Here is a 14,745-nt window from a genome sequence, read left to right on the forward strand (position 1 = left end):
AAAAATGTAATCCTATCTTCAAACAGTGAAAGTCAGTTCACATCTTCAAGTTATTGTCTTCAATAATCTGCTTACCACATAGTTTGGTAAGGACAGAAATTAGGAACTTACTAATAACACCTGTCACATATTTGTGACGTCGAATAGGAATAATGGAATTGAGATTTTGTATATATGCAACGCTTGTAGAAAAGATCTCCATCGCAATCGCAGAGATGCATTTACTCAATACAAGCAACCGTAAGCATCTGGCAGAGACATGGCTAACGCAAGAACTGTCGAAGTTTCTCTGCTGGTAAGTAATGTCCGCCTTATTTGCAGGTGGCCCGGACACGTTCAAGACCAAGGCAGGTAGTGATGTAAATGAAATCGGCCTTTCCGAATCTCAATTTAGGTGCTCCACGATCTATCAGTCTACCAGCTCCTTCTGCATGTCGATAATAAAGATGAGATTAATCGAGAACAAAAAAGGTAGAACACAAGATCCTACTGTTAGGTGGATGGATGAATGAATGCATCAGTTGTAAGTGACTGAAGCAGTGTAGTCGCACTACAAAATGACCACCAAAACAGCGAGGTATGGGTGTGAACACGAACCCCATCGGGGGAGATGCTTAACCAGAGCAACCAAGAGAGACGACTTGGGAAAAAAAACCAACAAGACCTCTAATATTATTAAGGTGGGTTCACAAGGTATAGAGCGTGTGAGTACATGGTTGTTGGATGGACTACTGTGCTTCCAAGATGGACACTATTCTCACATAATTAGGTCATAATGAGTGGCCTTGACCTTACCGTGATTGCTAGTACACATGGACCGCATCTCCACATCATTTTGGTCAATGAGGATAACACACCAAGAAAGTCTCTAAGCTGTTGAATAATTTAACTTCTGGACAGAAATTTCTAAAACCTTGAAACAGAAAACCCTTTTCTGGGATTGTAAATAATCCCATCAACGTGCTGCTTGCCACCAGAGCCTTCATGGTACAATCGAAGTTAAGCTCTCGGCTGGGCAGGGTCGTCGGATATGGCTCAATTTCATCAAGAAATTCTCGTTCATGTGACAACCCTAAGAAGGCCCAGTCGGGTTTGTTTGTGTGTGCAGTGGAATTATGTTTGTTTTATCCCGGTACTTGCCTATGCAAGCTCTCCCTGCCAGGTGACAACTGGAGCGCACTCATTCAGCCTTTTTTATGCTCGTCGATGATCAAGTCACCTTCACACCTCCTTCCATTGCTAATGACTTCAGAGACAACTTTGTTGAAAGCAAAACTTCGAGAAATCTGTAAATAAGGCGATATCTACAGCGAATCCACATAAACACTTCACAGACTTTGCGATTCAATCTCAAAGGCATAGAATCAAGCGAGTTACGCATTAACTACTAATAGAAGAATCGCATGTGAAGTTACCTCCGAATGCCACAAAAATGGGCATAGGGGCGCCTTTTTTTCTGCTGCTGCCTCTTGCTTGATTACATCAGGAGAATGACTTGCCCGTGTAGTTCCAAACTGCGGACGAGGACCCAAGGGGCATCAATCCCCCTCGAGTTCCCAAGGACTAAGCCAAATAAGTAGTTTCCTTTTGTACGGAAGGGTACCAGGAGGCATGAAAAAATTATCACTCCTTGAATCAGAGAAGTTACGATCTACTTTGTGCCAAAGAGAAGGAGGTGCCAAGTTGGTCTATACTGGGGAGGTAACACTGATTAGAGTATTTGGCAACGTGCCAAGTGCCAGGAAAAATAGTCCTATTTAACGCAAACGATGACGAGACAAGTGGTTTACATCGACATGAAAAAGTTTTGGAACTTCAATTCTAAGAAAAATTGGTTGACTTTGTGTGTGGTGGGTCGTATATAATTGAACCCGACATCTGTCTACTCAGTACATTCTGCCACACCTCAGATGTCTGCGAGAAAGGCACCTTTTTGTGAAAAAGAACTAGTCAATCAGTGGAACAAGAGTTCTACCCTTACAAGAAAACACAAGACTTCATACCTCTGACAAAAAAAATATTTGACTTCAAGAAAAGTAATGTCAATACTGAGATGCATTAATGAGTGGGAAAGAGTCTAGCCCAGGTACTACTGAACAAGAGGCCTTTTTTCCCATTACTCCTAGGCTGCACAGTACTGAAACAGCATAAAGAATTTAAGACTAGTTAATTTAAAACTTTTGTCATTCCGAATATTCCCACCTTACTTTGGCATCGCAAATAGTTGTCATATCTTCCTCATAAACATCTACCAACCGATTACACTGGATGGTATTACAAAGACTAGATAGGATGAGTAAAATCCAAAAAAATCCTGGTCTATGGTGGTCAACTTTTTCCAGAAGTCATGATAGTGAGCCTCCAAAGCTCAGAAGTGTTAATGACAGGCAAAAAAGTGATATGCACACTAGGCATTTCGCCAGTACGTGTTCATTTCTCCTTTCAAGGGGAATAATACATTTTAATCAACAGTTGAAAATCAATTAAAGAAAACTGATTAATATTTACAGAAGAAACAGGGAGGGAGAGAAGCATATTCTCTTTACACTCGATTCAGCTTTGTCACAATGAGTAATCGAAGTGCCTGATCAAAACCGACACACACCGCCAGTCCCATCTTTTCTTTGCACCAATCCAAACTGGCAATGGGCTGGGAGGCTAGAGTGATATTTTGCAGCAATTCAACCTTTCCCATTACACCTTCAGCCACCTCTCTTTCCTTTTCTCCTTCTCCGTCGCTTGCTGGCATTTTCACCATTCTCTGACGCTTCATTGGGTAGTGATACTTCCACAAGCACAGTGACCCATTCCCTCCCGTAGTCATGAAGATGTCACGCTGTTGTGGCAAATGTCGCACCTGCCATACAGTCGAGTCGTGCGCCTTCTCTGTCAATGAGGCGAAACCATGCTGTGGATGTTGTGTGCGCATATCAAAGACGTAAATCCTCGACTCTAACGTAGTCGCTACTAGCTTGTTCATGTCTATGTCCTTCCGATCGAACTCAACCGAGCACACTCCATTGCGCACATTTGTCTCCCATCGCACGCGCATAGCTCGGAGGTCGAAGAGCTTAATATCTCCATTGTCGTAGCCAGCTACAAGGCAACGATCGTGGATATTGTAGGCGTGACCGAAGGCTAGGGTCCAGCAATCGCGTGGAGCTACCACCGACGTGTCACCACCACCCTGTTCATCACTGGGCCCTATGGTGACTACAGGAGTCTTGGGTTGACGGGGGTCCCAGACCTTCACACAACCGTCGCGGGAGCCCGTGGCGATCTCAGGGGCCCCTTCACCAATTCCTAGACCACCTACACCGTCAATGGCGTTGATTATCTCCCCGTGAGCCTTGACAGCGTAGAGTGGAGCATCCAGTCGACCCCCGTGTCCAAATCCCAGATGGCCATGCGGCCATCAAATGCTCCTGTGGCAAGATGAGCGTTAGGAAGACGAGAGGCGCCGAAAGTGCAGCATTTGTAAGACTTAGATTTCTCCGCCTGGGAGAACAAAAAAATACTACTTATGTAGCAGTTAGGTAAAGTGGGTGAAAAATGGAAACACACCTCTAGGACGAGTTTGAGATCGGTAGCCGTGACGTCAAAGATCTGAATTTGCCCAGTGTCACGTGGATTGGAACCAACCACGACAAATTTAGTGCTAACTGGAAGCCATTTGCAGTCAAAAAGTGTGTAGTTTAGGGCTTTATGCAGATGACCGATAATTTGAGGCTTGTCCATCAGAGCTGGCACATAAACGGAAATGATAACAGTTAATTAAACAGTTTAAACTGAAATGATAACGAATTATGAGTGGAATCAAAGGCCGTTAATAACGCTTTTGCTCTGCGATCGCAGAGTTTGTGCTTTTCGTTTGAGAAAATCCACAAAACTTGAAATATTTTGCGAACGTAATTTACGCATTGGAGTGGATTCGAAACAAATAAAACAAGACATCAATGGGCTAAATTCAGTTAGATTACTGCAAAACAGGTAGATACCAAGTGGATTAACACATCGATGGTAGAATGAAAAACTAGTTTATCAAAGTGATTTGCAAGGTTTTTAAAGAGTGAGTGCTAAAAACAAGCACATGGTTTTTGGTCGCATGGATAAGCAGGTAATGATTAGTGAATAGGTCATGTGCAACAGGTAAAATTCATTTTCGTAAGATAAAAGAGGAACACGCGGTATGAAATAAAAGGAATAGTAGAGTCTTGCTAACATCTAAGGATAAAAAAATAATGAAACACCTAGTCGCTGAGTTGGGACGAAAGGGCTTTAAGGAATAAAACCACTTCCAGTGGCCTAATAAATTACGTGAACATTCTGGAACAGTGGTAAGCGTATAAGAAAACTCCTAATCGGCGACATACCAGAACATCACACGCGCGCAAAAGCCAAATCGTACGGAATCAAATACCGTTGCCAGGATATTGCGTGGTTAAAACGTTAGTTGTACAGCTATGATAAGTTTACCAAATTAACTAGTTTTAGGAAGAAGTCATCTATTTGGGTGATAAGCACGGTAATCAATAATAAGACGATTCATGTTTTTTTGGAATATTTCAGCAAGCTGCATGAAATCAAGGATTAGAGGTTGAGATATATTTGTAATTTTGTAGAACATGGAATCTATTTAAGATGTCTTCTGGTTCTAGCGATGCAATCATTTTGTCCGAAAAAGAAACCTAATGAAGCCTCCTTAACTGTGTGAAAAGTTTGTGCATATCAAAGTGTAAGAGATTCACGTCAAGACTAATAATTTATCAAAAATACTCAGGATATTCAAAGAAATAACTGGCAAGAACCTAATTAAAAAAAGACTATGCACAAAATGCATATACGCAAATATACAACAGAGACGTACTTAGATTAAAAGGTATTTAATGTATAGTAAAACAATCGAAATGCTTTCGTCGCTAAAAAGTGGTGGCACTTCCCAGGCACATTTGGAAAGTCTACCAAAGCAAACAACTGTCATAAAACGGCGCTAATTTAGCTGTGTTTGATCAATATTTGCACTATTATTCCCAGTCATTGCACACTCGTGTGCGTGTTATAGTTTTTCAACCATGCTTCTAGGCCATCAAAAGGTGTTTACTGGCAATAAATAGTCTTCGAAAATAGTACGCGTTTTTACGACTTCACACAAACCCTGTGATTTAATGAAAATTTTGAGGGCACATATTTATAGAGAACAATTTAATTGCCATCCTGCGAATCCCAAAGAACAAACTTTTAGACCACCGTACAAATGCAACCACAAACCGTGTTATAAACGTCTTTTTGAAAAATATTCGCAGCGTTGATAAGCACATCTGTTAAAAAAGAATAAACATGTGATTGCGACCACTGTTTCCAAGGCGCTTTTATTTGTTTGAGTCCATAATTACTCAGTTATGAACGAATCCCATCTGTGAATTTTCTTGGAATTAACTACACTATAAGCAGTAAATCTAATGTACGAAAAAAATTTGGAGATTTGGCCTGTAAATCTTCCAACGACCTGGTTCTCATGCTCGTTTAATATTTCACTTTTATGATCTGATTGTCTATTTGTTTTAATCACTTTGCGGGCTCCTTTGACTGATTCGTATTTTCATCCCTCACTGATTTTCACTGGCATGAGGAATTAGCACCTCGCTGCGTACTAGCGCAATTTTGGCAATTTGAATTACACTAAATAAATCAAATTCTTAGTTTGCATACTTGCTGTAAAGTGGATTACGATGCCAAATAAGAAGAAGAACAAGGACAAAAACAAGCAGCAAAAGCTTGCTGCAAAGCAGTGGTGAGTTTCATGTAGGGTCAGCAGATGTTTTTGGAAAATCGGTTTACTGTTTACTAGCAATTTGCTCGTACTTGAATGTGCTGTTAGTCGACACAGAGCCTGAATTAGTGTTTCCCTGATTCGCCTTGGTTTAGTCTTTGAGGAAGTTTTCATACGAGACCTGTTTTCTTGTTCCACTTACACTACTTGAGTATCTACTTTGCGGTTGTGTTTTTTATAATTTAATTACTGAATCTACCAAGGTCTTCAAAATTATGGTTATCTGTGACGTCCCTTTTTAGCAATGGAGATGCTGGCCAAGCCAATTTGGTGAAATCTTACTCCCCTCCTCTTGACCGTGAAGCCGAAGTCGATGAATATCCCGAGGAAGAGGGTATTTTGGGTAGTGACAACGATGAGCAGGAGGATCCGCAGGATTATGTCAAAGGTGGCTACCACCCAGTCAAGATCGGGCAGATGTACAATGGGCGCTATCACGTCGTAAGGAAGCTTGGTTGGGGCCACTTTTCCACTGTTTGGCTTTGCTGGGATCTCGTTGCTAAGCGATTTGTCGCCATGAAGGTAGTGAAGAGTGCCGCTCACTACACCGAAACTGCGCTTGATGAGATTAAGCTTTTGACCTGTGTTCGTGACGCTGATCCGGATCATCCGTTTCGCAATAAAACCGTCCAGTTACTCGATGAATTTAGAGTTTCCGGAGTTAACGGACTTCGTATGTTTACGCGCCTTTCTTTTATATCCCTTTTACGTAGATGTTTGTATGGTTTTCGAGGTCTTGGGTCACAATCTTCTGAAGCTCATAATACGCTCAGGCTATCGTGGCATTCCAATTGAGAACGTTCGCACAATAATTAGACAGGTAGGCCTTCGGTCGTCATTCTGAGGTTCCCCTTTTGTGCCTTTAGCCTGTATAGTAACGTTTATTATTTTAGACGCTTGAGGGGCTGCACTATCTTCATGTGAAATGCCAAATCATCCATACGGATATTAAGCCCGAGAACATTTTAGTTGCCATTTCCGATTCAGCTGTGAGGCGTCTTGCTGCAGAATCTATCGACGCTCAAAGACGGGGTGCTAGGTTATCAGTTTCGGCTGGTGAGCTACGTAGTATAATCTGCCCAATCTCTTGTTGATGTTAGACTGGTGAGCTTTCAACTTCGAAGTTTCAGCATTTTAGCTGTGAGGTATTCTACTGACTTAAGCTTTGTGAATTCTTAACAACGATTATGCTAATTTAGTGAGTACCGCTCCCAAGGAGGTGATGCTTTGCAATAAGCTAAGTAAGGGTCAGAAGCGGCGCATCAAGAAGCAACAGAAGAAGCAGCAGGCGCTATTGGAGCAGGAATTTGAGGAATTAGAAGAGATTGAGTGTCGTGAGCAGGAGCAGCGTCTTCGGGAGATGGGGCTTCTCTACCCACCCGCTGAGGGCGACACGGCCTGCGTCGACAATCCCAAGTCGTCCACAGAACAGCAGGATGCGACTGCAGCAACTTCGGCTGTCGAGGCCGAACCCTCTGCTCACATTCTTCCCTCGGGTGAGTTATATTACCGCCATAACCCTCCCCCGTGCCCCACGCAGTATCTGGTTCCCTTAGTCATTTGCTCACCTTGTTAGCTGTCTCCTTTCATCTTCTGCTTCCTGTCTTTTAACAGTCGGTGTTGTCTTGAGCGCTGCTGTTTCTGCGCTTAAGAGAGCCGCCAGTTTTATAGCTGCCTCTGACGAGTCTTCCACCTCTTCCATCTCGGCTGATAACTGCGATTTCGAAATGTCACGCAAAGGTGTCGGTAAAGTGGTCGTTCTTGGTGACCGTGATGGTGGTGTTGACGAGGGTGAACCTCGGTCAATAATCGGACGCACCATACTGCCCCTTGTACGCTCTATTAGCCGAAGATTCTCATTGCCATTTGGACGATTGAATGCACGGCCACACTTAGTAGAAAATTCCGCATCTCACCGTACGTGGATATCTTTGTTCCTCGTCTCTTTGTGAGCGGTGTGGCTAGTAGAGTGCTACATTCTTTAGTATCGGCTTAGGCTTTTTGCCGGATTGAAGGCCATGAAGAGGTGGTGTCGATGGGCTCTTATCGACGTCTGATTCCTTTTAGGCAGACTAGCTGAGTTTATTTTGGCTGTTGTGTATGTCTATATTCTCGGAGGATGGCAAAGGCAGGCATCTAACGTGTGTGGGTACATACGCGTCTGCGTTATTGCGAGTATAGGCGCGCTTACAATCGTTTTGTCAGCTACATTGCCGTTTGCACTGCTCGGTGGTTTTGTGAAATGGCAGTGTTATCATCCGCCACCTCTCTACCGGTTGTTTCATTGTTTAGTTCTGACAGCGTATTTACTATTTGGAAAGTCTCTCCATTGTGTCCTGTGTGTGCATGTTCGTGCACGAAACAACCACTGCTTCTAACCGATCTCTGGGCTTTATTGCCCTGTTAATTGCCTCTGCGCTGGGGCAAATTTATTAATTTTTTATTTTGTTCCCCTAGAAACCTCCTTAACGATCTTTCTAGTACCTTCTGCTTGGTCATACGCTTTACAATTGCTCTAATCCTTTTCTTCCTTTTTGACAGAATGCAACAACCATGAGGATGCATCTGTGCCGCTGAAGACCCCATCCACCGATAATGTACGTTTCGATACATCTGCGCAGTTGTTCGTTTTTCGTCTGCGTTGTTTTCTCCATTTATTCGATCTGGTGAATTTTGAAGTTGCTTTGACTGCGCCCGTTATGTGCTTTTCACTAGCATGTGTCAGTCCGATAAATCTAGCTGATTTCGACACGACATCTAACTCTCACTAATGTGAGAATGAACTTCTTGTTTTTCTCTAGAATCTATCAAAAGGCGGTGATGTTAGCGTGATTTTATTAAGTGGAGCAAAATTTTATTTAGAATAAACATACTTAAACATGTTTGTCTCTTTACATGATTTGTTAACCATCAGCATGTGCGCGTGTGCCATCTAGCTGGCTGCGTTCATTCCCACTTTTAATCCTCCAGGATTCGCGAAATGACTCCAAATCGAAGGAAGCCATTCAGAAGGCGGAGTTAGAGAACGCCACAACCTCGACCGATTCACTTCTCCGGCCAGGTGCTGAGACCTACGGAGGGGGCAGCGGCGGTCCTAACGAGGTCGCACTAGCCAAGCGCGCCAGTATGTTTGTCCGTCCGGTGACTGCGAACGGTGCCGCCGGATTCATTGACAAGCGCCGTTCTCTTCTGCTGGAACCCATTTTCAAAGAGCCGGACGCTAGCAGGGAGGTTTGTCCTATTGAGGTGAAGATCGCTGATCTTGGTAATGCCTGCTGGACCTTTAAGAAATTCACCGAGGACATTCAAACGCGCCAATATCGAGCTTTGGAAGTACTCATCGGTGCAGGCTATAGCACACCAGCAGATATCTGGAGTACCGCGTGCACGGTATGTGCTGTATTTCAGCTTCCTTCTAGCTTCATCTTACGTCTTGATGGTAATCTAATGCAAGGCAGTGTGTTGGTGTGCCTGTCCTATTTTCATCATGTATTAACTGATACACCACCAGTAAACCGTTCTTCCACCAGGTCAACATTCATAGTTCGTATGTACCTCCTGGAAGCAGACTCCTTAGTTCAATCTCTCAGAAAAGCATAGTTGGTGTAAGTATTTAGGTACCCTCTCTCTTCGGATAATTGTGAGTGATTTATGGTGTCGTGGCCATGGACTAGCTTTAAGGATTTATGTGTAGTAGCATTATTTTGAGCTGGGTGCTATCCTACTTTATTGCCGCTCGTCTAGGCTTTTGAGCTAGCGACCGGCGACTACTTGTTCGATCCGCACACCGGAGAGGAGTATTCTCGGGACGAGGATCACCTTGCACATATCATCGAACTCCTGGGCCCCATCCCACGCTCCATTGTCGCTTTAGGCAAATACTCCCGCGAGTTCTTCGACAAGCGCGGTACGCATTACTGCGCTGCATTCTTTACTAGTTTTTTGTCATTATATGCTCACACTTCTACGTGTTCTTTGCAGCCTGTCTTCGTCACATTCGTGTCCTGAAGCCCTGGGATCTGCTAAGCGTACTAGTGCAGAAATATGATTGGCCGCTGTCAGAAGCGAAACTCTTCACATCTTTCCTCGAGCCTATGCTCGCCTACGACCCCAACCAGCGTGCGACGGCTTGGGAGTGTCTTCAACACCCCTGGATCACTGGCGCACCGGCTGACTTTCTGGAGGGTCAATTTTTTCGACATCCCTGTCACCAGGTGCCTCCTACCGACACCGCCACTCTCCTCCAACGACCTCCGGGCGCCACACTCAGTTCCATAGACGGCGAACTAGGAGTCGATCAACTGCCTCCCCACCAGCATCATCCCTGCACGGAGGATGGTGAGCTGCAACAGGTGGGCGAGTTTTCCTACTTTTCTCAACCCCCTGCGCATTATATGTCTCCATCGGCGCAGCCTAGATACCAGTCCTACTGCGTCCATCCCCTCGATTTGGAGGAGGAAGGGGAGGCGGGGGAAGGCAAAGTCTATGATCTCACACCCACACCGGCACCCCAGTCTGCCTTTATCCAAGTAAACTTTGCAGTCACGCCTGTTTCCGTTGCATGGGTTCACTCACTTCCTTTTCGGTTTGGTTTAACACCACCTTGTTGCCGTTGTCAGTACTCTTGTTGTTTTTATCTCTTAGTTTCATTACTATTGGGCTTATGGCAATGTGCATTTGCGTCTCCGCATTTATTTGTGTACGTCCTGCGTGAGTGTGAGCGTATGCGTACTACGAACTGCTTTGCATAAATCATATCGGACTTTTTTCTCTTCACTGTTCTTATCATGATGGCTGAACCGCTCAGTGATCCTCTCCAACGCCTTTTGTAATCTTGTTCTGTCCTGTGGCATTCACAGTCTTTTCCCTTTTCTGAATGTTTACTGCACAACTGTCGAGAACTGTGATGTCTGCAATCTGATGTTGTTCCGTGCCTATTTAATGGCCGTTTTGCAGCCCCTGGTCGCCAAGCCTCACGTTTTGGTAATTTCGTCACTTGCCTGTTTTCTGAGCTTTATATCCTGCATTTTAGAGCGTGCCAGGTGGTCATTTCACGAATGAGAACACCAACTTCTATCCCTATGGCCACTATGCGCATCCCAGTCCGAGCAGCGGTAGTGGCGGTGGTGGTTACATGACGGGTGATAGGATGAACTACTATGGGGGTGGTGGCGGTGCAAGCAGTGGCGAGGCCTTCTCTGGAGAGGGTTCTGGGAGTTCTTCTTCCGGTTCATCACCTTCCGATGTTGATCGCTATCGTCTAGATTACCACAAATCTGAGTTACATCGCCACCACCACCACCACCACGGCTTTGACAGCTGTAACTTCGCTCCTCCCACCGACGATCCGGAGGCTCTTCGGTTAGCCGCCAGTCTTTCACAGAACCAGAAGAACATTATCGCACATGTCATGCAAGCCCTTGGTCCCGAAACGGTCTGGAAGGGTCTGCTGGCTGGAAAGAAGCGCCAGCAGATGCAACAGACCGCACCCAATGCCGCCACTTCCTCGACTAGCAGTATCAAGGCGGAGGATGGGGAGATAGTGGTAGACATGGAGACCGCAGCCCACCTTGACAACGGTGGTGACGGGCACAATGGTCATGTATCGGAAGAAGCAGAAGGAAATGACATATCTATGAGTAACGGGAATCGCAAAAATAATGCTACCCTTACAACCACCTCTTAACTTTCCTCATGTGGTCATCTCTTTCCTCACTTTCAAATGTTTTAACCTTGTCCACTTCTCACCAACGTTCCGTTGCCATGTCCACCATCCATCTCCATTTATCTCTCTGTGTATGTGCTCTGGATTTTGGCACACTTGCGTATTGCCGTTTGTTCGCGCCTCCAACGAAGATCAGTCTTCACAAAGAGAAAGAAGATGAAGAAGTTTAACGCAAACCATTCGATCCTGTCCACTCATCCGTCTCTGAGTCTTTCTTCAGTTTAACTCTCATCAACACAAGCGTACATCTAAACACCCCATTCGTCCCCTAATGGACTTTTGTTTTATAATGTTGGCTTTGCTGACTGCCCAACCCGCCATCGCGTGAAGTTTTCCCTATCACTTTCGGCACCTGTGTATATACTGCAACTGCTCTACACCTCTGTCCACTCGCTCGTGTGTCTGCCCACAAGCCAGTCGTCAATGCCACCGGGCCTGTGTCTCCCCTCTATTCCCTCTCTTTGCGTGTCGCTCCGGTCTCCAACTCTCTTCTCGTCCCCCACCCCCCTGTTAGTCAATGCGTGTATGGTTAGCTTTGAAAGAGAGAAGAAAAGGAAGGGGAGACGTTTCCTCATTTCTTTGCGTGCAGGCCAAGCCTCACTCACAATTGCCCTGCATGTGCAGTGTGCGTCTCTGCTCCGCACCTCTGCGGCTAACCTGTCCGTTTCTCATACCTGCAATTAAAACTATTATTTTTCTGTGATCTCTGTTTCGTTTTACTGTTGCCTCCTTGCGTGTGTGTGTGCGTGACATCATTTGGGCTCACGAGGCTGATTGGTGATTTAACACTGCATCACCGACGGCATGGGCTGTTTACTCCTTCAACTCGCCAGAAATTGCCATAAATGCGGGTTAAATGACCACCTAGACTTTAAGTTGCTGGCGCCAATCGCTCTCTAGACATTTTGGGCTTGCCTATCACATTTGTCAGACGTTCAGCTTAAATAGGTCAACTATTGGAATGGGCTATCGAAGCCGTGTTTATTGCGGCTGTTATGTTCCTACTACCCCGAGGTGTGAGCCGGATGACAAATTAAATCAGCTGGTTGCGATCTGCCCGGTAGACAGCGCCTGGCTGCCCTGAGTTGGTGAGCGCTAAACTTCTCCAGGCCTAATCTGTTTGGTCACGTGTCTATGTGATTCAGGTCACCTATACCTGTTACCGTTCTGCGATTACTCATCCGTCTGACCTTTTTAAAAGGTGTGTATGTGGATACGTAGTACTGACGTCGGGACGTGCATTACGTGTCCTTCAACGAAGCCTAGGCTGCGAATTGGCAATGCAAGTAACTTTTAGGTGGGTTTTTTCTCCTCCCACCGAACATTTGGTGATATTCCCAAACGTGGGCAGAGCGAGGTAGGCACCTATGAGCATGCTTGAATGTATGTATAAAATAATTAGGGATAGAATTAGCATTCGGCAGTTCGTTAATTCATTCGAATGACGCTACACTTGGGTGTGGAGCTTAATTGCACTCACTTCGTTGTTGAGGCGGTGGTGGCGGTGGTAAATGAATTCAGAACATTTGACCGCAAGCCCTTGAGATCAATCATGCCAAGAGTGCGTACATGTCAAGCCAGGTTACAACCTCTAGCTATGTGTGTTTGGAAGAAGTTTGAAGCAACTGACAGCCCTCTAGCTTGGAGTCTGGTGTATTTTGAATTTTACTTTTGCTTGATTCTTTCATCCGTGGTAATTTGTCAACCAAGCGACATGCCACAGGGGTTCCTAGTGCCAGTAACTGATTTCTTGCCCGCTGCTAACTTGGTTCATTTTCTGCTTTGCAGACATCGGGTCAGGTCTTGTGTTTAACTAATTGGTTCGTGGATGGTGCTGGCTCTCGAATCGGGACTTAATTTTACGCCCTCCCGTGAGATGGGACGCTATACTGTGGCGGTGCTACGCGCTGTAGTAAGCAGTAAGTGTGACCTACATACTTCTACGCTACCACTGCTACTTTCCCATGCCCAGGCCACGTCTCCTGTGTGGGACACATGACCTCTCTTCCACACTGGTGATCAAGATGTCGCACGCAATACTGGTAGTGTGTAGGTGTGTGGCTACATAGACTCTGATCCCTGGGCCCATACTGTTGCAAGTAAAGTGTACCCAGGATCTTTCGTGAAGCGTCACCCCAACGACGGTGGTGTCGAACCTCAATTCATTGACCTCTACCGAGTAGATGATGATAGGAAGCTGAGGTGCTGTACTAGTGCCGTGCCAAAGGGTCTAGTGAGGGTAGACGAAAAGGCGTGTGGGGCGCCTACCTACTTCTGGATGCTTGACGGCTGATGAATTGGGTGCACAAACAAGGTGTCACTTGCTTTTCATTAGATAGCAGATTTGATCGCTTGATTACGCAAGAGGTGGTGTGTGTGTGTGTGTGTGAAAGAGAGAGCGAGTGATGGGGACAAACATGCGAGTAGGTTCACATTAAGTGGTATCAATGACGTGATCCACACCGAGATCACTCATGCATGTGGTAGTACCTGCTTCGAGTAATTCGTCACTCCTTGAATTAATTGACAATGACTTACATGCGAAATTAATTTCACTACACAACAGAACTACCAACTCGGGTTGACATTTTGCGACCACGCATTACTGACACTTTTCTATCGCTCCGATTCCAAGGCGAGACCAAGCAACCGCTCGCCAATACAGCCACTCTCTCTAAATACATGCTGGGTATGACAACTCGACTTGACACCGTGTGTTTCCCTATTGCTTAATTCGACCTGTGGAAACACACTGACAGTGAATATGTTTACTTGTGAACTTTCCATGCAATCGTGATGTGTTGTGCTAGGCCCATTTGAGGTTCACAGGTGCTGCTAATCTGTAGGAAACATTGCACATACACACACGCACCCTGTGATTACTTGTAATTAAATTATAAACACGTAGAGGGTGTACAAGGTTAATGCCCTCCCCCCCCCCTCACCTCCACCTGCACCGTTGGCACGATGTAAAGCAGCCACGAGACGGGAACTGTTTTTATTGGTATCGCAAGCCAATGTTCACACCTAGTTGGCTTCTTTTTTCCTTCTTTCTTAATAAGGGAGTGTAAGTTGTTTGTAGTTGACCCCTCGCGATTCCACGGAAGCAAGGCTTGGGTGTAAGCACTGTCACGGATATCCTCTCTCCTTTCCTCTTCACCTACAATACACGCGCCTTTTCAACACGAGG

At 45.3% G+C, this 14,745-nt stretch overlaps 2 protein-coding genes across 2 annotated transcripts; one reads left to right on the forward strand and one right to left on the reverse strand. All coding sequences in view use genetic code 11, as the record gives it.

The window, feature by feature from the left end:
- Positions 1–2,542: 2,542 nt before the first annotated feature.
- Positions 2,543–5,318, reverse strand: EGR_07935 (WD repeat-containing protein 92; the record flags this gene model as incomplete). Its single annotated transcript, XM_024497184.1, has 4 exons — positions 2,543–3,349; positions 3,382–3,498; positions 3,565–3,743; positions 5,237–5,318. 4 exons carry the CDS (start codon positions 5,316–5,318, stop codon positions 2,543–2,545), a joined length of 1,185 nt encoding a protein of 394 aa, XP_024348382.1.
- A 411-nt stretch (positions 5,319–5,729) lies between these two features.
- EGR_07936 (Serine/threonine-protein kinase SRPK1) lies at positions 5,730–13,848 on the forward strand (the record flags this gene model as incomplete). Its single annotated transcript, XM_024497185.1, has 11 exons — positions 5,730–5,791; positions 6,073–6,503; positions 6,544–6,650; positions 6,724–6,886; positions 7,030–7,326; positions 8,372–8,427; positions 8,801–9,220; positions 9,575–9,737; positions 9,812–10,182; positions 10,863–11,432; positions 13,609–13,848. 11 exons carry the CDS (start codon positions 5,730–5,732, stop codon positions 13,846–13,848), a joined length of 2,880 nt encoding a protein of 959 aa, XP_024348383.1.
- Positions 13,849–14,745: the final 897 nt, after the last annotated feature.

Source organism: Echinococcus granulosus (assembly GCF_000524195.1).
Source record: "Echinococcus granulosus chromosome Unknown EG_S00091, whole genome shotgun sequence".
NCBI lineage: Eukaryota > Metazoa > Platyhelminthes > Cestoda > Cyclophyllidea > Taeniidae > Echinococcus > Echinococcus granulosus.